The sequence below is a fragment of the Trachinotus anak genome, unplaced genomic scaffold (genome assembly GCF_046630095.1).
Source record: "Trachinotus anak isolate AG129_WGS33_773 ecotype Australia unplaced genomic scaffold, CSIRO_AGI_Tana_v1 ptg000010l, whole genome shotgun sequence".
NCBI classification, from domain to species: domain Eukaryota; kingdom Metazoa; phylum Chordata; class Actinopteri; order Carangiformes; family Carangidae; genus Trachinotus; species Trachinotus anak.
In genome coordinates this window covers 17,214,328-17,235,491 of record NW_027273861.1, presented here as the reverse complement: position 1 = coordinate 17,235,491, position 21,164 = coordinate 17,214,328, and the positions used below count along the sequence as shown (strand labels likewise).

At 39.9% G+C, this 21,164-nt stretch overlaps 2 protein-coding genes across 2 annotated transcripts; one reads left to right on the top strand and one right to left on the bottom strand.

Moving 5' to 3' along the window:
• Window positions 1-666: 666 nt before the first annotated feature.
• On the bottom strand, window positions 667-7,042 carry lsg1 (large 60S subunit nuclear export GTPase 1). Its single transcript, XM_071488009.1, has 14 exons — window positions 6,806-7,042; window positions 5,556-5,682; window positions 5,128-5,248; window positions 4,952-5,038; window positions 4,719-4,805; window positions 4,553-4,613; window positions 4,102-4,278; window positions 3,525-3,890; window positions 3,121-3,222; window positions 2,858-3,001; window positions 2,454-2,577; window positions 2,154-2,233; window positions 1,497-1,664; window positions 667-1,338 (listed from the first exon to the last, which is right to left on the bottom strand). Exons 1-14 carry the CDS (start codon window positions 6,902-6,904, stop codon window positions 1,159-1,161), a joined length of 1,923 nt encoding a protein of 640 aa, XP_071344110.1. The 5' UTR covers window positions 6,905-7,042; the 3' UTR covers window positions 667-1,158.
• Window positions 7,043-8,221: 1,179 nt separating this feature from the next.
• fam43a (family with sequence similarity 43 member A) lies at window positions 8,222-9,806 on the top strand. Its single transcript, XM_071488008.1, has 2 exons — window positions 8,222-8,353; window positions 8,478-9,806. Coding segments are annotated over exons 1-2 (1,071 nt in total). The 5' UTR covers window positions 8,222-8,352; the 3' UTR covers window positions 9,548-9,806.
• The last annotated feature ends 11,358 nt before the right edge of the window (window positions 9,807-21,164 follow it).

Below are 21,164 nucleotides of genomic sequence, written 5' to 3'. Positions count from 1 at the left end.
ATAAGACACCAGTCTAGTTAGTTCTGTGAGTGGGCTCTATATAATAAATATATATAAAATAAATAGTTTTTTGACAGCTGTAGTTTAAAGTTTGTTGGGACCTTATTGGAGCGTATCCTCTCCTCAAGGGCAGACCTCCCTTGCTCGCTAGAAACCCTCTGGGCTATGATCACTGGCAATCAGGTAAATGTGCATATGTCTGTTAATGAATGAACATTCAACTTCAATATGCTTATTTGGGTGCTAAATTTCCTCTAAATGGAAAGGTCTAAACTAAATTCAACAAAAGACAACACTCAGTTAAAATCATTTAGATGTTTGAGGGCTGGCACTCCTCTTATTCTTTATCGAGGAAATCGATACATCTTCTATACATCTTCAGATATCTTTAGATTTGGTGAATTTAGCCTCACTAGGCTGATAAAATATTAAAATAAAACAACACATTGTATATTACAGTCATTTCATAAAATTTTGATGTTAAAAATAGATAAATGTAGTGTTTTATACCCCTAAACTGTAGCAAATGAAGCTGAATGAATGAATAGCTATGAATGCATATGTACTTGAAAATGTGGTTTGCAAATATATAGATTTTTCTTATAGATTTTTCTTTCCACTATTGCACTGCATTACCTCATTGAAAAGGGATCAAGAAGTGACACATTAACATGAAAACATTTATTTTATTCTGTAATCCAGCTTTGTTACTTTAGTCATAATTGTATGAGGTTAAAAGCTGTATCAGTAATTTGACTAATGAAGTCTTTGTGATGCCAAAATACCTTCATAATACAAAATGAAAATGTCTTTTTCAATTTCTTACAATTTCACAATTTTCAGACCCTCTAAATTGTGAGTCCATCATTTTCGAACACTGCGGTGAGATCACTTGTACAAATCCTGATCCAGTTGGTGGAATGCATTACACCAATACAATCTTCAAACCAGAGCAGTTCATGAGAAGTTATGCACCTCATTAGTTAATATCAAAGCAGCCTTACATTTCCATTCTCACTGGATTAAAGGCCCATAATCTATACCTACAGATACTGCTCAGCATCAATTCCCTTGGAATCACATGGGCTGTATGTTGGGGTATTTCCATTCCTGCTGAAATGAACCATAATTGAAAGTGTCTAGAATTTAAAATCATCGTCAGGCGTCCAGATGTTTGTTAAGGCGGCGTACTTTCTCCTTCTTGTTCCTGTTCCCATGTTTTTTCCAGGGTTTGCCCACTACCATCTCTGATTCAGCTTTACCTGGGCCAACAGGTCCACTGCCTGGTTTGTAGCCCATGACAGACTGAACCCCCTTGGAGAGCGCCCGCACATTCTCCTAAAGACAGAGATTCCATTACTGCTCAAACATTTAATTTCACAATAAAAAGCCTCTCTCCTGCTGCCATGCTTATACATGTTTGGTTTTCTGACCAATGAATAACTACAACTCATGAATTTTTCCTCAGAAGTAAGAAGAGAGTAGATGCATTGTACCTGATGGAAGAAATTCTTGTCAACCACATTTTCAATTCGCTTGATTTTCTGTTGTTTGTTTGCTACTGTGGAGAAGTCACAGCTGTCTCTTTTCTGGAACTTGCTGTGCTGTGGCTGGAAGTCTTCAGCATTAATATGTGGAGGAGGATGGCAGTAGAGAAGCTTGCCCTGTAAGAAGGCAGTTAGGAAAGGTGTGTTAGGGAGGCAATGTTATATTCAGGTGCACATATTTTAAATTAATATATGAATGATATTGTCATAATGATATAGCCACAATTGGCCAAATCAAAGTTGTCATTCTTTGGCGACAACTTCATAATGCAGAACAATTATTAATTATTAATTATTAATCATAGAACAGCTACTGCAACATGCAACTATATGGCCAAAGGTAATTACATTCACAGATGATGCAGGTAAAGCTGCAGCTGAATTAAGCTGACTTGTTACAACCAGTCAATTAAAATAATGCTATTTAATTTACAATATTTTGTTAATTAGAGATATGTAATATACTATTTTAAAGAGACAGTCTAGACATTTTGGTATTCAGGTCCCTTATGCCCTATCCAACCATACCATCCTACTTTTCAGGAGTTGGCAAAACCACCAATAAAAACGGAAACTTTTTAAATCTGACCCTGGCCTGGCACTTACACTGACGTAATCCTTCAGGATGTACCGGGCTGATCTGGGCTGATCAGGCTGGCCATGTGACGTCATAAAACCTCTCATGTCTGAAAAAGATAAACACAGGATCAAAATTTTATACAGCTCTTATCGAACAGTGCTTTACAAATACAAAAATAGTTAGTACTGAGTCTACAGAAATGCATTGTATGAATTTTGATCAAAGTTTATAGAGATGGATCATTGTCACAAGCCATCTCCATCCAGAGTTGCATGCTGCCAAATTTTTCTTTGGCCTATTGTAAATTAATCTGTCTGTAGTCTCACATCCATAAGCCATCAGCAACTCCTCAGAAGTAGGGTGCCTGTCAGGGTCTTCATCTTCTCGTGGTCGGATTATGTTGATGCCATAGGTACCTTCTAACACATGCCGAGGGATTGTCTGACATACGTATTATATCTGTTAAGGACTTGACCATAATCTGCATCCATGGAATTCCTGTATTGACATATCACTGTAAAATTAATTTGGTCATTTGAATTTATTACTGTAAACAAATGAGGACACTGTTTATATTAGGGCATACAGAGGCTAACATTCAATCACACCATTTTTTTTAGAATATGCACAACTTTTACCATAAACCATCTTGCTTCCTGCCACATAACATATTTGCCTGAAGCTGCTGTTGGATTCTGCAGGCGCTGTGCCAAAAGCATATAAAGGATATAAGGGAAACTGCAGGTACATGGTCTCTCATCTGATCAATGGGCAGGATCCCACAGCAGATCATCTCAGCTTTGGTAGAGACAAAGGAGGGCATGACAAGACCTGGGCAGTCACAGAGGCACAGGCCTGGCTCCACATACAAGGTCTGCAATTCATATTTAAAAAATATTTATAAATTAAAAAAAACAATCACACCTTAGGCTGTCTGTTGATGTTTTGCATGGTCTGGATTCATATAGAAAGATTTAAAGACTAATCCTGTACCTGAAAGTGCTTAGTGTGTCCAGGAGTGGCAGAAACAGACACCTTCTTGTTCCTTAGAATAGTGTTTATGGTGGAACTTTTTCCCACATTAGGATACCCAACCTGTTAAATGCATACATGATGAAAAAAGGTCCATTTACATAATTTGACAGGGTGAAAGTCATTTTTATAAAACACAGCTGGATGTTGATTCTACTGCTTTTAGCAACCTCTGTAGACACTTTGTGACAAAACTCTTGCTGCATACTAGCAACAAGAGTAAGGCCTTCTCACAAGCACCTCAGCCCATAAATGCTCTGGCAAATCACCTCAAATAGAATGTAAACAGAGTTATTTAAATTTTAATTTCAATTTAGGGCACATTTTATATTACAGCCAAAGTCAGAGCAAGAACTTTTACTCACCAGTCCCACTGTGAGTTGTCCTTCTTTACACCTAGGCCCCTTGTGAACAGCCCTAAACATGTCCAGCAGCTCATCCTTATGCAGCAGACGGCTGGAGTTGTGAAAGGAGGATTGACTGGATGAACCAGCAGTCCTCTCCTCTTCTTCATCCTCGTCTTCTGAGCAGGTGTGCCACTCATCCTCATCTACAGTTATCCTTTCCTGCTGCTCATCCTCTGTGTCACTCTCTTCTCCCTCTTCATCCTCTCCATCTGCCCTCACCTCCTCCTCTCCATCTGCCCCTTCATGGCTCAAGTCTTCAATGTCTGGCTTTGCTTCCTCTTCTGGGTCACTCTCTCCACACTCTAGACCCTCCACTTCCATGCCCTGTGGTAAGAGAAGTCTCTCACTTTAACCTTTTCTGGGTTTATGTCATTAGCGAGTCTAAAGATGTTAAATGAGTCTTCACAAGGATTTCCCAAAACCATTTGACCAGCCCGTGAAAAAGGAATGTGAACCTATACAGTTATCTGCTCTCAAGGAATGTAAATGCATAAACACATTCAGTGAAAAGTGCATCAAGCTTCCATCCCTTTACCTTGTCCTCTGCATCTAGCCTATTGCTCTCAGCCAGGGCAGACCAGAAAACTGCCCTGAGCCCATCCTTCTCAAAGTGTCTGGCCCACATTCGCCTCTGCTCCCTGGTTAGCAGGTCTGCCTTGTTCACCAACAGCATGTTCACCTTATCCTTCGACGCCTCCTTTACGTACAACTCCTGGAAGCACACCAAGAAAGACATTATACAACACAAGTCAAATGTTAATGTTAATGTCAAATGTCCTGGTTAACAGCAGGAATTAGGGGATTATGTTGGCATGTCAATTGAATAAAATGATTAAGTTTTTTATGAAAAAACAATAGTACAAAAAGGAAAATTCTATATAAGGACAATTTTATAAAGGTAAAGGAAGTCATCCACTTAAGCAGTGTGCACAAGTCCCATTCCCTTCTGAACCACCTCTGCCACTATTAAAATGAAACATTCTTACCAGGTCAGGGCATCTGAACAGCAAAGGATTTCGGGCATCAACAATTTGAACGACGACATCACTAAATAAAAACAAAATGCCAATTTTGACTTGAGCATCACGTAAAGAGAACATACACCTCATTAAGAACACAGTTAAACTGACATAGTACAGTTTTCATTTCTACCTCCTCTCAATCACCCTCCACAACTGTCTCCAGAACTCAAGATTCCTCTCAAATGGGGTGAGAATTAGCTTCTGTTCTTCTTCCAGCCTGTGGAAACAACACTTGTGGTTAGATTACTGACGCTGATAAGCCGACACAAATGTCACATAAAATCATAGATCTCAAAATGCACAAATGTTCTTCAGTGTGAAAACTTTTCACTAAACAAAATGAGGTTACAGAATTATACACACTGCGCAAGCTCTCGTCTCCACTCCAAGAAGCTGTCTTTCTCTGCCTGCTGAAGTGCATCTGGACTGGTGCTTTCATCCCAGTGGGGGCTTAAAACAATGAGAGGCATAGCAAGAGTCACTTATAAACGCAAAATATACATAAGTGTTATAAAATTACCTAGATCTCTTGTGCTTACCGTCGAGGAATTCTGAGGAAATGCTTGTTGTCCTCATGAAGCTTCTTCAGCCTGGTTTTCTCCTCTGCTGTTAAAAGGCCTGCTCTAGCTTCCGCTGGCACAAACCTGATGTTGAGTTTCTCTAAGAAAACAAAGCAACACCAGTCAGACACACCAGCGGAATCAAAGGATAAAGGTGCAGTGCGTAACACAGTAACACAATGGGAATGGAACAACCAGCATGAATTTGGTTTGCGAGCCAATAATTTATGATATCTGAATTTAGTTAGACATGACATGAACCGCGCCAGAGAATAGCATGTAGTGGGGAGATGAGTGCACCTTGCAATGCTTTTTATGCGAAGATTATTTACAGTCTTTGGTCACAACATATATGTACACCACATAACCACCATATAACCACATGAGTTAAGTGAGGTACCACCTACCTGCAACAAACTCAGTTCCTGCCAATTCAGCAGTGGCCAGGAAGTCATCCATGGAACTCTGTTCTGTCACCGACTGCAGGTTCAGCCGTCCCCAGTCATAGCCATCATTCAGTTCACTGGTGTGAAGCTGGAAATGCAAAATGAAGGCCAAATAAAAAGTTACAGTGAGTAGAGCAGAATAACCCTATCCAATAGACTCATAATGACAGACACAGTAACTGTCATTATGGCATACTGCAAGCATGTGTTCCACCAAGATAGCTGTTATGGTTGATATTCTCATGATGGCCTTGCATCAAAACACAATATGGGTAATAGTAGCAATTCCATGGAGCAAGTTTTTAAAGTTTTGAAATTGTGTGGCTAAAATTTGCCGGGATACTTTATCTCCATGCTTAATTTATCCCAGGAACCCATTTACTACAAGCAGGTATTAATTAGTCATGTTACGTAAGAGTTCGATGCTTCAAAGTGTGTGTCGAGTATAGCTGAGATACTCAGATCCACGCAGGAAAAGAAAGACTTTGATCTTATTTCTCCCCAGTGTATATACTGAAGAATTGGACAGCCAGAGGAAATAGTAAGAATGACAGAATTTAATTTATCCTATACAGCTTTATAAGCTGGCAATGGGGTTTTAGTGTATCCCAGTCTCATCCACGCTGAAAGCTTGTTCTCAAAGGCAGGAGAGCATATTGGAGGAAAAACAAAAACAAAAACAAAAACAAAATTGTCCCAACACTGTTGAGAAGGTTTTATCTCTCAATAAAAGTTAATAATGAAGGATTTTCCAAAATATTTTTCAATTATACATGATTATACATGTTCTTTGGCCACATTGCTCGTTGACCAAATTTCCAAATTTAAGTTAAAACACAGATATTGTGCCTTTACCTTTCTGATATTAATACATTTGATGCATAGAAAATAGATTTTGATTGCTTTTACAGTAATTAATATAAACTTAAGCTTGAAATCATGGTTTTCCTTATAATCTTTAATATGTAATGTTCAAACGTTTGTATTTGCCTGTTTTACATTCTGGCCAGTCGATGTGTCTATTGAGATGAAGCATCATGAAATGAACCTTCTCTCGAACCACTTTGCTGGAATCGTTCAGCTTCATCTCACCATCACTGGTATTAATTTATGAACTGGGACTTAATAATATATTATGTACAGCGACATAACTGTTATCTATTATTTGTTTTAAACATGTCTAATAAAGGCTAGTCGGTGCAGTTTCATACCCAGGTGTCGCCCCTCTTGTTTCCTCGGCCTGCCTGAAGTCTCTCTTTTATCAGAGATCTGCCCAGTCCGCCTCCTCCACCTGCCTTCTTCTTGCCCATAATAGCTTCTGGTGTTGTCACTTCACAAAAGAAAAAAAACGCCGTGGTTTGATAAATCTGAAAGGGTAAGCGTGTTGTCTATCTTCCGCTAACTTCTGCTCCCCATGTGCACTCGGTTGTTGTCGTAAGAACCGGAAGTGGATCAAACCAATCGACTGACATGTATCTGGACAGATCTACTTAAACTCCGCGACATGAATACATTTCGTTTAGATAGTTACTGCTTCACGTGATCACATCTTAGTAATTAATCCTTAAAAAGCCGAAGATAATATCTGCTTGTTTGTGTAAGCATCCATAGTAGGATAACTTAGTTATGGTACAGTCCACTTGTTTGTTCAGCTACTAAATGTGCCCTGAAGAAAATGGGACAGTGACAATATTCGTTCCTTATGTCGAACAACAGTCAGTTTTACAGCCAATTAAAAAAAAACAACCTCATAAATTTGATAATAATTCACGAAAGCGTATTATTGTGCCAAGAAACAAATAAAACCGTCTCCCATCAACACACAAACCCGCACAACATTAACGAACGCACTTCCTGATGTGAGCCGACAGATGGCAGCACAAAACAGCAGTACCAGGGTGGCTCATATTTCCACACAAACCAGATGACATTGGCCTGGTAAATATTTGCCGTCTGTGATATAGTCCTTATTTCACGTAAGATCATGTGGTGGATTCATACATGATTTCCTATTGTTAGTTCTGCGTTTAACTGTCATAACTTTAATGTTGAATGTTGTTTCAGTCAAGTAGTAACTTATTAGCACATTTGAAAGGAAATGTACTTTTTATTATTCCATCATGAAAAATTGCGAGAGACCATGACCAAAAATTATAACTGGGACCTTAACAAAAAAAAAAAAAAAAAAAAAAAAAAAATCACAGTTGTTCAGTTGTTCGAAAATATATAAGAACTTAGTTTCTTTGTATGCAGCTGATATTTTGGGCTATAATGAAATGATGAACGTGGTGATTTTATTTTCTATAGTAGGCCTACTACTAAAATATTTCTAGAGGATTTTTTTGTAATTTATTTTTAAATGATTCTTTATATTTTTTCTATAGCAACATTAAATGTAGTAATGTGTTAATTACAATGTCATTTTAGCGTCTAACCAAGCCTATTTTTTACCTTTTAGTAGTTTTTAATAATTTTAAAATCATACATCTTAATTATGGGTCTGTTTGCTGCTGCCATTTGAAAACAGCAAACAAATGTAAGTTTTATATCAATGAACACAGTCATCACGTAGAGTCAACAGAACCCAATACAGGTTTATTGCCATTTGGTTCAGTCCCCCCTACAGTCGCGCTGAAATGGTTTCTCCCTGTATATATTCTGTGAAGCTCGCCTCAATGTGCCAGATTGTACTGTGCGCCACAAAGAGATAAGACGAGAGACACTATGGACAAGAGCACATTAGAGAACGGACAGATGAAGTACGATGTCTTTGCGCTCAGTTCTCATAGAATAGCTTATAAATGACCTTACACGCAGTAGACTAAACACTTTTAGAATTTAGAAGTAGCCTAATAAAAAAAGTTCTTTTTCTTTCTCTCTCAGTGTTGCTGTTGACTGGAACCAGCAATAAAATGCTGCCTTGGAAGAAGAATAAGTTCGACCTGATTGAGGAAGACAAGCAGTCCAAGCAGAAGGGCTATGCGGTGAGTCTCAACTACTCTGCGCTCACCTCCTTTGCCAAGTCCTGCCCCGAGAGCGCGCTCAACAGGGTGGGCAGCATGTTCAAGTCGAAAAGGAAAAAGGTGAAGATCACCAGCGAGGACCCCACGTACACGGTGCTCTACCTGGGGAATGCCACCACCATCCAGTCCAAAGGGGACGGCTGCACGGACGTGGCGGTGAGCAAGATCTGGGGCAAAAGCGAGATGGGAAAGAACGGCACCAAGATGAGACTGACCATCAGCTCGCAGGGCATCCGGATGGTGCATGTGGACGACAAGGCCAGGAGGCCGGGACACTTGTACTTGCTCCATCGGATTACCTACTGCGTCGCGGACCCGAGGCTACCCAAGATTTTCGCTTGGATTTACAGGCATGAGATGAAGCACAAGGCCGTGATGCTGCGCTGCCACGCAGTGCTGGTGTCCAAGCCGGAGAAGGCAAAGGCCATGGCGCTGCTTCTGTACCAGACCTCGGCCACAGCCCTGGCAGAGTTCAAAAGACTAAAGCGGAGAGACGATGCCAGGCACCAGCAGCAGCAGCTCATAGGGGAACAAACCATCCCACTGGTTCCACTCAGAAAGCTGCTGAACGGACAGTGTTACTATAAACCCCCAGTGGAGCGCAGCCGGAGCGCGCCCAAGCTGGGCTCCATCACAGAGGACTTGGTCGGGGAGGAGGAAGAGGAGAAAGCGATGCACTTTGAGTGTGAGGACATTCTGGACACGGACGATGATTGTGTTGCCAATGGCAAACAGGAGTTGACTCAGATTATTAATGACTTGGGAGAGATGAGCATAGGAAACGATGTGCAGACACTGAAAGCTGACCTCAGAGTGACTAGACTTCTCTCTGGAGAGAGCACAGGGAGTGAATCCTCCATAGAGAGCAACCAGGAGCCCCCTCAGCTCACTAATGGGTTTGAGGAGGTAAAGGTGCAGGAAATTGCCTGAATAATTTTAGGCATTTCTGGGCGTCTCTGACGCATTGTTTTGTTGAGCCACGATGTCTCCACAAAAAAACATTTCCTCTGTTGTCAACCTTGTGTTGGAGAGTGTTTGTCTAATCTGTGCCTCCACGACTAATTGAGAGGATCCAGAAAAGATACTTTATGGTTGTGGGACAATTACCGCACACGGACACACGTTTAGGCTACTGAATGATATTTTAAGATTGTGTAAACACAGAAAAAATGAAGAAAAAAAAAAACAAGTGCACGTCCGTTTGAGAGATGATAGATTGAACCGACAAAATCCCAGTGCGCCTCAGGACTCACGGCACTAATTCATCTCTTTTATTTAAGAGGATTTGTTGTAGCCTCAAGCTTGTTTACCTAACGTTTTTTCTCTCGTGAAAATGGCATTTTCCTGTTGAAAAATGCTCATCATGATTAAAAAACATTATGTTTTAAAGCACGTTTTATTTTTTTCCCCTAAGTGGTTCAGTGGGTTTAAGCAGGCATCCTTAATTTCCTTGTCAGGGCGCTTTTCTAACAGCCTGCTCATTTATTTTATTTTGCACTGTTGTGGAATTAATTCAAGTATTATGTTGACTACATGTATATAATTTGTTTGTTGGTATGTTGTCTGAAACATAAATGTCATATCTTTGCTGTGCAAAAGAAAAAACACCTTTATGTATTATTATGTAAAGTAAGATGTTTTAAGTATAAATGTTATTTTTTAAAGAATAAAAAAAAATGTGGTTTGTTATGTGAACCTCATAGAATTATCAATAAAAAAAAGAAAATGATACAAAGTTGTTGAAGTTTATATTGTATATATAGGCCATGTTCTCCTTCAGTGCTCTTTAATATGAGGGGATTTACCTTGAAAGTCTTAAATTGAGGTCAGATTTGCACTGCTGAATGAAAGTCACATGGAGGCTGGAAACACAGAGATACAGAGATCTCAGCTGTATGGATCTATAGGTATTGCCAGTGTTATCACAAGGGTATCTGTGTTGTTGTTGACATGTTTATTATTTAATAGTCTTGGCTGGATCTGTACCCTTTTTTTTGCCAAATTGCTTTAAGGGAACAGGCTGTAAAAGTTATTCGGTTAAGGTACTGAAGGCTCATTCATTCTGACTGGCCTCCGGGAAGTCAGGCCGCAGGAGGACGTCACCACAAGCACAAGCTCCTAGAACATTACATGAGTTCTTTAATGACAAGGCAGCAGATGCATCAGAGGCCCTTTAACAACATCCTGGGTGTTTTCTATTTGCTATTATGTCTGTCCTCCTTTGGTTAGACATTACAGAACATATATGAAGAGTCACGACATTTAATGTATAATACACATACAGAATCATACATTCAATCCAGCAGGTAAGTTTCATTCACTTTTGCCTTACTGAAATCAGATGGTGTTGGGTGTCAGTTCAACTTCACCCAAATATCAAATATTAAATGGAAATGCCACTGATGAAGGATCAGATTAGTTCCTCATATTAAATGTCACTATATCAGGCTTAATATTTGATATCAACCGCAGTGGCAAATAACCAGAATCAGCTCCCATGCCAGCACATATGACCTGTGATCAGTGAGGGACGTGACTTATCAGCAGTGATATCACTTCTTCTGCTATTCCAAAAGTGGAAGACCTGCTACTGTCACTTCCTTTTCACACACAGCAACAGGCCTACGCGTATGCTGCCACACAGTTCTTCTAAGTCATTTAGCTGAGACAAATATGAAACACACAAATATTGATGTATTGATTTACGTTCATTTGTGTTATGTGTCTATAATGTTAGAGTCCAGTATACAGCATGCAGAGATGCTCGTCCAGAGCCAGGCATATTCTCACTAACACCAGGAGCACTGATGCTGCACACTAATAGGGCTGAATAAGGCATAAGGAAGGAGAAAGCAGGTTTGCTGCTGCCTAGAGGAGGTGGATATGGGGATTGTTATCTGGACAGGCTGTGTTTCACCAGCTGGCACAACCACATTGGCCATGCTGAGGTATTCACTAAAACAAAAACACTCCCACCATGGATTTAGAATGAGATCCAGAACGTGATGTTAATGTATTTCAGACAGCGGTTGGTAAGTTCTGAAGCTCAACAGCGGCTCATTATGAGCTGATGTGCTTTCAGGAGACACACACACACACACGCTCTAAATTGAGACTGTTGGTGCTGTGTTCGTGGGATGTCAGTTCTTAAATGTGCATGTGAGCTGAAATAGAAACCGAGCACAGAAACCCACTCACTTAGCTTCTCTTCCTCATGTGGTTTGATGCCCTGTCTAGACCAGCTGCAGCCTCATGGAAGTCACGCTCATACTGTGAAGACGGCATGACATCATCAGCATGTGCCCAGCATAATGTAATTAGTGGACAGCCAGCACACCTACCACATAAACATAAAGACAGAGCAACAGGCCGTTTGTCTGCTGTTCCTGCTTTGTAAAGCTGCTCAACACATTTATAGTGTGATATTTCTCCCTGACCTACATCCTCATACAGGCTCTTCTGAGTCCCATCTCTGCAAAAACAGTCGTGGCCTCACAATCTCAAAGGATGCCTGGAAATCAGCCACATGGGCAGACAGCCTCTTCACACAATTAAAGATTTGACAGTGTTTGTTGACAACAAGTGGTTGTAGAACATGTTTCAAGCTGCCAAGGAAGAGAGCGTAGTTGCTGACTGATAAGAGAGAATAAAAAAATAGGCTTTTTTATATGCACACGTCATGGTCACTTTTCCCTTGAACAAATACTCAGGTGTTTGCTTAACCTACTGTCAGGCAGGTGTGGGTCACAGGGAAGGAGGCTATGCGTAACTGTCTGTCGGTCACAGAGGCCATGTGTGTTGCTGTTGGGTTTTAATGCCTGCTCTAAAAACTAAATTTCTATTCAGTGAATGCTTATTTTTTTCTCTGACAGATGATCATGTATTAATAAAAAATATGTTCTTTCTGTGACGAATGTGGCGTACTTTGTATAAAAATACTAAAAACAAAAAAGCTGCTGCTTAAGCCTGCAATACACCATAATTTTCTTATTTACTAATCTGCTGTTATAACCCCCCACCGCGCATCCCCAAGATATTCAGTTAACTGTCACATAAGACAAAGAAAAGCAGCAAATCTTCAATACTGAGGAGCTAGAACAAGGAAATGTTTGGTATTTTTGTTTTGACAAGGACCCAAACAATTACTAGAACATAAAAATAGTTACAGGCTGGTTTTGTCAATTGACTAATTGATTAATGGACTAATCTTTTCAGCCCTAAAGCTGTTAGCTAGCAACAACTTGCTTCTATATACCCAGCGGTGGAAGACATATTCAGATTCTTTGCTCATGTAAAAGTAGCAACACCACCCTATAAAAATTCTTCTTTGCAGGTGGAAATCCTGCATTCAATGTGTACAAACATACAATTTAAAATGTCAGACGCAAAGAACTCATCATTCAGGAAACCTCTCTTCAGAACTTTATATTATATATCTCTGCCAAGGAGGTTGTGTTTTCACCCATATTTGTTTTTGTCATAAAGCTTTCTCTGGGTCCCTTCCATGTATTGCTTTCTGCAATATTAACCTGTAAGCACATGGAAACCCTTCATCAAAATGAATCACATTCATAATTCACTGAGAGAACTACTCTGATTAAAGTAAACTTAAAAATGCTCAAGCAAACAACGAACCTGATGGTCTCAGCCGGCCTGACACAAAAGCAGGCGGACAGTTTCCTGATTATCTGCTAGCAGAACGGCGCCACGGGCAGTATCAGATCATCATCACCAGTGCCAGGCAGCCACACAGTTTCATTTTGAACTACAAAATCTGCTTGTCTATAATGCATGAGGAGAGCTGAGAAAGCACCAGAGCTTAGTTAGTTTGCGTGGATCTGATTACACCAGCTGCACGAGAGATGTCAGAGGGGTTGAATCAGAGCACACAGGGACATTGACCTTCTCTTTACTGTGGAAACATATAAACGAATCTCTAAGAATAGTAGCAGAGACCAACATGTCCCAGCCTGCCCACAAAACATAATTAGATGCTGTACGTAGACTGTACGTCAGAATTGGGGGCAGGTGAGGAAGAGATTCAACACTACTATTTGTGAGGTGAAGGTGTGTAATTAACACACACTTCAATTACACCAATTACAGAAACCACTGCTGAAGGTCATTTCACACATAACATGAGAATAGAGGTGCAGCAGACCTTCTTGGCAAAGTTGTAGTGAATCTTGTTGGCCTTTCTAGGAGAAGATGGTGTTTCTGGACCCTGTGCTTCACAGACAGACAGTGACAGACAGTGTCAGAGTCCACATATGACATCAGCAGGGTAATGGCTGAAAGTGAGAGAGATGGACAGAGACAGACAGTGAGTGACAGAAAGACAGAAAGAGCTCCATTATGGTGCCAGCTTCAGCTCTCATTAGTTTGATTCTGACAGCTCTCCTGCGGGAGTTGTATGTCTGCGCATGCAAGTGCACTCTGTGTGTGGGTAGGTACAAGTCCTTTCCCGCTCACCTGTATAATGAATCATTTAATCTAACGCGTCCTCTGAGGTGCTGCTCTGGCTGAAGTGGAAAACAGATGCTTAATGAACAAAGACGGACATGCATTAATTAATTATTGAGAATGTGCATCTGTGAAAAGCAACTGTGTCTCTAAAACATCCAGACAGATGTCAGTGACTTTTAGCACGGGTGGCTGGCAAGTTGGGTTACTTAATGTAAAATGAACCATTCTGATGAAAAAGTGAATTCATGGGGGAAACAGAGAGTCTACAGTCATGCTACATCAGCACTTTGAGCTAAGTGCTTACATGCTCACAGCGACAATGCTAACATGCATGTTTAGCAGGTATTGTGTACCAAGTCAACCAACGTAGTTTAGCATATAAGCATGCTAACATTAGCTAGTTAGCGCTAAACACAAACTATAGCTGTTCATAAACCAAAAGTATTGGATCAATTCTAAATTTGACCTGATGATGCCCGCTAAATGAAAAGTCAAAGGATCACCAAAGTTAACAATTATTCCTGAGGGGACATGTGTGTGCACTGATATTGCCATTCCTAGAACAGAACTGTTCGTGTGGCTAAAAACCAGGAAAGAAGGAGAAGGAAAAGAGAGGAGAGGCATGGCAGAAAAAGTTTGTGGGATTCAAAATTAGTTTCCCTAAGATGGGATCTTGACTTCTCCTCCCTCAGTTCACCACATACACAGGTACTGGTACTTACAGTATATTTCATCACTGTGCACTGACCTATCATTCAGCCTCAGAGAGGATCCCAGTCTACAATTTTCCCCGTGAATCATACATGCTGAGTGTCTCACATGACACCTCTTGGTTGGTTTCAAAACAGCCCGCTCATGTAATGAGCCAGGCTGGACAGAGCCCCATGAGGCCATGAAACTCTAGATCTCACAGTGTCCCATTCAGCCATCACTGCTCTTGTTTTCCACTTGTTCTGACACAAAAGCTTTGCCCCTGGAGAGCCATAGATTTCAGCTGGGTTATTTCAGTCTTTCCGTTCACGGGGAGGAAATGGAATAATAGCAGAGGAAAAGAGAGAAAATCATGGGGTGACCCTTGGATAGACAGGCCGTCTGAGCATAATGCAGAAGCCATAATTTGATTTGTGAGGCTTCTTCATGTTTTTAATGAGTACCCATCAGCACATTTTGTGAAGGGGGACACTTGAGGTAGATCCATGCCTCCCAAATGCTTGCTTATCTTTGCCTTTATTGTTCTATGAACAAAGTGAGAGTAGCCGTGGCCTACTTTTCAGAGCTGTATAAATATGAGGAAACTATGTTGAAATCCACATGTGTAATTTTCCTGCTTCAAATACAGACAGGAAACAGATGCAGTGTCCAACACCTCAGTTCTTCAGCTTGTACCATAGGATGCAGGTGTTTCTGTGTGTGCATGTGTGATTATTTGGAGGTGCTTTTACCTACTGACAGGAAGGCTTGGGGCATCAGTACTATATCTGAGGAACAAAATGCAAATACATCACCAATCTGTGAAAACCTTAACCCAGAAGTGTAAAGGTCTATGCTACTATAAAGATTCCTTAGTTATGTTTATCTACTTTGCACTGGGATTTTATGAACGACTGTTATCTCAACACATGATATTTAGTTATCAAAGCTCCAAACGCTGCACTTTGTGCTGAGGGTGTTTGTGTTTTGAGCCACACATAGATTTAACTTAAATGCCATTACCTTATAGATCAGTGAAGGTCCTCTGATTTTGACCACTGTGACATACTTACTGAGAGACTCCTAAAGCTTGGAGGCATTGATCAGACTAATCCAATCTGAATTTTCCATTGGCTACATGACATGTAACAGACAGACTTTGTCATTGACCAGTACACCCTGACCACTGTATTTGGATCAATTCTGTGCAGGGCATTGTGTACAGGCATGCTGCTGCCTAGTATTGACAGACTGTTGCTGTTAGAAGGGATCAGGATCTATGCTTTGACTGAGCAAGTGTTTGATTCATAGCATTTTGCCAGCATATCATCAGTTGACATTAATGGATAGGTGTCCTGCTGACAGCCCGGCTCTAAGGTAATCAATAGATGGTCTGGACAGCTGGGTGCAGTCACCCTTGAACTTGAGGAAGATGCCATTTTTCCACCCATTTGCACATGTTAGTTCTTTGGTCTGGTGAACTCTTTAGAGCAGAGATGACAAGATAATGGTGTCATAAAAGAAATTTAATTTTGCTATTTTACAGCTTCTACTCATAAACAATGTAATGTTATGTATATATAATACAATACATGGTATATTAGTTTATGTTAAGTGAAAACTCAAAAGATGAGAAACATTTCTTTGTTTGTAGTTTGATTATCATGGAACATATAATATTTCACCTGAAATGGAAACATGAAAGTCACTGAAATCAGATTTAAAGTTTTCACGTGACAAAACTAATTTATGTTCGGAAGAATCAATTGTACAGGGCAGGCCTGGCACAAGTAGTAGCTACAAATAAAGTGTGTTCAGTTGGTGACTGCATTAAAAGTCAAATAAAGGGCACAAAGTGGACCCATTATGGTACAAATTTGCCTCAGAAAGGCTTGATCTGAGGTGATGGTGCATCCACGTGAGTTGAAAATCTTTCAACCTGAGTGAAAAATTTTTTAGTTTTCAGTTTCAGTTTTAGGAATCTACTACATAAACAAACAAAAACGAGTAAAAAAAGGAGAGAGACTGGGAGGAAATTACAGAAAGAACTGGAGTTTCTGGTGAGTTCTGAGATCAGCCAGACACTTAAAACTAGCATCTGTACAATCAGGCCATTGGCTGCTTGGAGTGAATCAAAACATTACACAAACAGTTCAACCATGAAATTAGGGCATATAACACAGGGCAATAAAATCCCTTCATGTTCTATCTGAACACATGTTTAAGCTTTCCTTTCTCAGCATGGGATACCAAATTAGTGGGTTTACTACTTCAGGAAAAATTCATTTTGTTAAGCAGATCACATTTCACTGATAGTAAATTATTTGCAAAAATATTCCTGTGGTTAATCAAATATATTAGACCCTATTGGATTGCCCTATGTGGCATTGTGCATGATAATATGCAGTTTAAGTCTGATACTGGATTATTGCACATCCAAATGTCTGATGCAGGTACACTGGAGAATGTTGTCTTGAAAGAAAGAAGATCCCGCACACTGCTCTTGCTCAGCATCACAACTGATAAGTCATCATAACTTTTTGGTCTCTCTAGACCTTTGGCAGAAGTAATTTAGTCTGATACTGAGCAAAACATGCTGTAGAGGAATCAAACAAATGTTTGTATATTTTCCTATGTGTACCTGGAATCCTTGAAGCTTCGTATGACAAACAGTCTTCTTTTGTTGGCCACAGAGAATCGATGCTTTCACACCATCTCATCTTTAATAGATTTATGCAACAAAAGCACTTTGGTTAAGGTAAGCGTTAGGATGAGCCTTTAGTTAGTGAGATAAGGTTAGATAAGATAATAGTGTCAGTTAATTGTCGTGTCTCAAGCTTCAAATCACTGTGGATTTTTTTCTGGTAAACTACAAATACAATATTTCCCTTAACTAATTGCTGTAAGTGTCTGAACATAACCATAAAATAGTTTGATAATGCCGTCGTGGCTATGAGCGGATACTGTAAAAAAAACAACTTAAAATTTTTGCGGTTGCAAGGGAACATTTTACGAATACCTTCAGTATCAACATTTAGTGACTTGGCAGGTTATGTTGCCTTACAGCATTTACTTGTTATGCTGATAGAAAATTTTATCATGGTTGCATTAAGTTTCCTTCAAAATGCATTTGCTGTTTCAAATTTTGTTTTATGTGAACGTCATTTTCAAGGAGATACGGTTGAGAATGAAGATTTATTCTACATCATGCTGAAGTTTTCAAGCATTTTAATACTTTACAGAAAAGTGAGCTCTGACACTGGAAAACAATTTTGAATTTAAACTTATGTTACTTGATTTATTATTAAAAGAAGCCAAGGCTGCACACCAAAATCAACAGACTGGCTTGTTAATTCTTTACTCAGTATGACTAATTTGTAAGTGTTAAATAGGTGACTATTTTTGGCTTTTTTTAAAGACTTACAGTGTAATTACAAATGCAATTTGCAATGTGAAAGGACAGTTCAGTATTATAAAAAGCAAGCATGCTTAATTTGCACATTAGACATATTTCTGGATATTTCTGATTAAAAATGTTTGGGATAAAATAACTTCTTTGAATTATTTTGCACCATCTCTTCCCAATCCCCTCTCAGGTAAGAGAAGTTGGGTTTTGAGTCAGCAGCAGCAGCCATCCTGTGCTTCATCACACCACATCAGCGGTGTCAACATTTCCCCAGCCATGTGTGGCTGGCTGTTCGGGATTTAGCCAGATGGCATCTCATCTCTTCCAAGCCTCTTAAAGCCTCTTAAGACACAGGCCATGAGCTCCAGGAAACAGTAGAGCAACCTTGCTAGATTTCCACTGCCAGACTGTAATCTCAGCCCCACCTACCTGTCTTCATGGAATTAATATGTCCTTAGGTCTCATGAGCCGCACAGCGTCTAGGAAATGCACAGTGTCCTTGGCTGTTGCTATGCCCACTTTGTTGCCTGGCTTAAGTCGAACCTGAGACTGGCAGTAGGTGGAGTGTGATCTTTGATTTTGTGCTTATTGGTGCAAAACAGCAATTTTAAGTTCTTTTATTTGCTGCAGTTCATATGTTTCTTTATTTAAGTTTGAGTTAAGTTAGGGTTGATAAAGCGTGTCCTGCCAACTTGCAAAGTTTTTCTTTATTTCAGACCCTAGTTGCTGCTGCCAAGAACATAGAACACATCACTTCCTGTTCACCAGGGGATTTTTCTTGTGAAAGAGCAACTTTACACAGTGTGCTTAAACCAGCAGGTTTTCATGAAAGTGGTGGGCTTTGTGTTCTTTAAACTGGCAGCAGAGAGCAAATTACTCTTTATACAAACAGATTTATGTTTCAGTATTAGAAAACAAACTCAGCAGTTATCATAGGGACGCACTCTCTCATAGTTTATATCTGTGGCCTCATTCAAAATGCTTTGAGTTGCCTTTAGATTACGTGTCTTGGGTTTTAATTAGGTGCCTAATAAGCGCATGGCACAAAATGTACTGTGGTTATACCACAGAATGTTGTGTACTAAATGTGTTTTCGGACACACCTAGATGATTAAAAGCATAACTGCATCCTAAGACAAGCACAAAAGCTCACTGAAGGACACCTAAAAGCAAACATGCATACTGGACAAGCAAGTATGAACACAGACACAGTAACGTAAAAACTGCAACCACAGAAGTGGACACAGTCTCACACACACATGCAGTTTCCCCCAACACACAAACAAACTAAAACAACATGTCAAAGTTTGTCAAAGGGGAGGAAATAGTTTTTCTCTGTAACAGGGCTGAAGAAAACTCATTCTGGAGCAACTAAATCAAAGCAACATAATTAAGCTGAAAGACGAGACATAACATAACATAAAAGAACACATATTTGTGTATGTGTGTGTATGTGTGTGTGTGCTCACACAGAGTTATGCATATTTGTGTGAAAACGTGATAACAAACATACCAAAGACATTCTTGCAGTGACCTTTGACCTTCCTTTGACATTCCTTTTTTGTTTTTGTGTCGGCCTCTGCAGATGAATTGTGTTTGTTCCCAAGCAAACACATGGATGTTATGATCAAATCAAAATATTCTCAAATCAGTGTAACCTTTTCAGTGATTTACATTTCTAACTGCTAATTCTGTCGATTCTGTCTGGCACAACTGACTGGTTAAAACAAAAAACAGGAAACATCTCCTGGTCCTGTTTGATCCAGGTCTGTCGTGTTGTGGCCGCCACAGTGATGATTGTGTTGCCACTCCAACTCGCTGACCTGTGGGTTGTCATTGTGGAAGAACTGGCTTCCTACACTCTGGCTCTCAAGTTACTGTGCAGAAGTGCTTTATTTGGCCACTGCTCAGCTGACAAATGTGCAATAATCATCTTATTTGTGCATGATTTGCCTGCTCCCACTAAAAAATGTGTCATTGAAGAGCTTATTTTGAAAAGGAGGTGACAGCAGTTGCTGACCTTGACAGAATGATTGCTGAATGAAAAGACAAATTATTGAAGCTATCTGCTGTTATGAGCTTCCTGCTTAGAAAGCTTTAGAACACTTGTGAATGTAAAATAATATTGTGTTATACATGAGTTTCAGTTCAGTAACAGTTGCCATTTTGTAACTTTAGTAACTCCTGTGCAGTTAAGTCAGATTTCATCTTTCCCATACATCCCATATTTTTTTTTTACATTTCTGTCTGTCTACCTGTCTACTCAACAGTATATGGCTTTTTTAAATTCCTTCTCTCTCTCTGTCTCTGTCCTCTTTCTCCCACTCCATTCTCCAGGTTCAGTGTTTACCATCCTGTGTATCAGATCCTGTCTTTTCATCACAGTCACAACAACAACAGGCTGTGTGTGTCTATGTGTGTCAGGGTTTCCATACAGGACGACAAAGAGAGAGTGGCAGTTTCAGAGAGCAAGCCTTCGTCATTTCCTTCCCGTTTCCTTCATTTCATTCTCCAGTCCCCTGCTGCAAACTGCCCCCTCTTTCCTCCACCTGGAAACACACACACGCACACGCACACAAAGAAGCTTACAGAATCCTTTTCATGCACATACTTTTGAACACAAACAAAAGCAAGCAAATACAATGCAAGTGCATCTACAGGATTTTCACAAAAACAAAGCAGCAGTACTCCAGCCCTGCAGCAAATGTCCACTCATAAATATAGCTTACATTCATTCATATTCATAAGTATACTCTACATGCAAATATATTACATGGTATTGGGAAGCAGTATAACCTCTGATTCTTTTGATCGGTGGAGCCTTACAGGCTAAAGGAATATAAATAATTTAGGAAAAGACAGATAATCGCACTTCACAACCACTTCTATGTTGCCACTGTTTCACCATCTTGCTGGTTTACAATGTCAGTAAATCTAAATTAATTGCGCTTCTGTAGTCATGGTTTCTGTAAAATGAACAGCTGA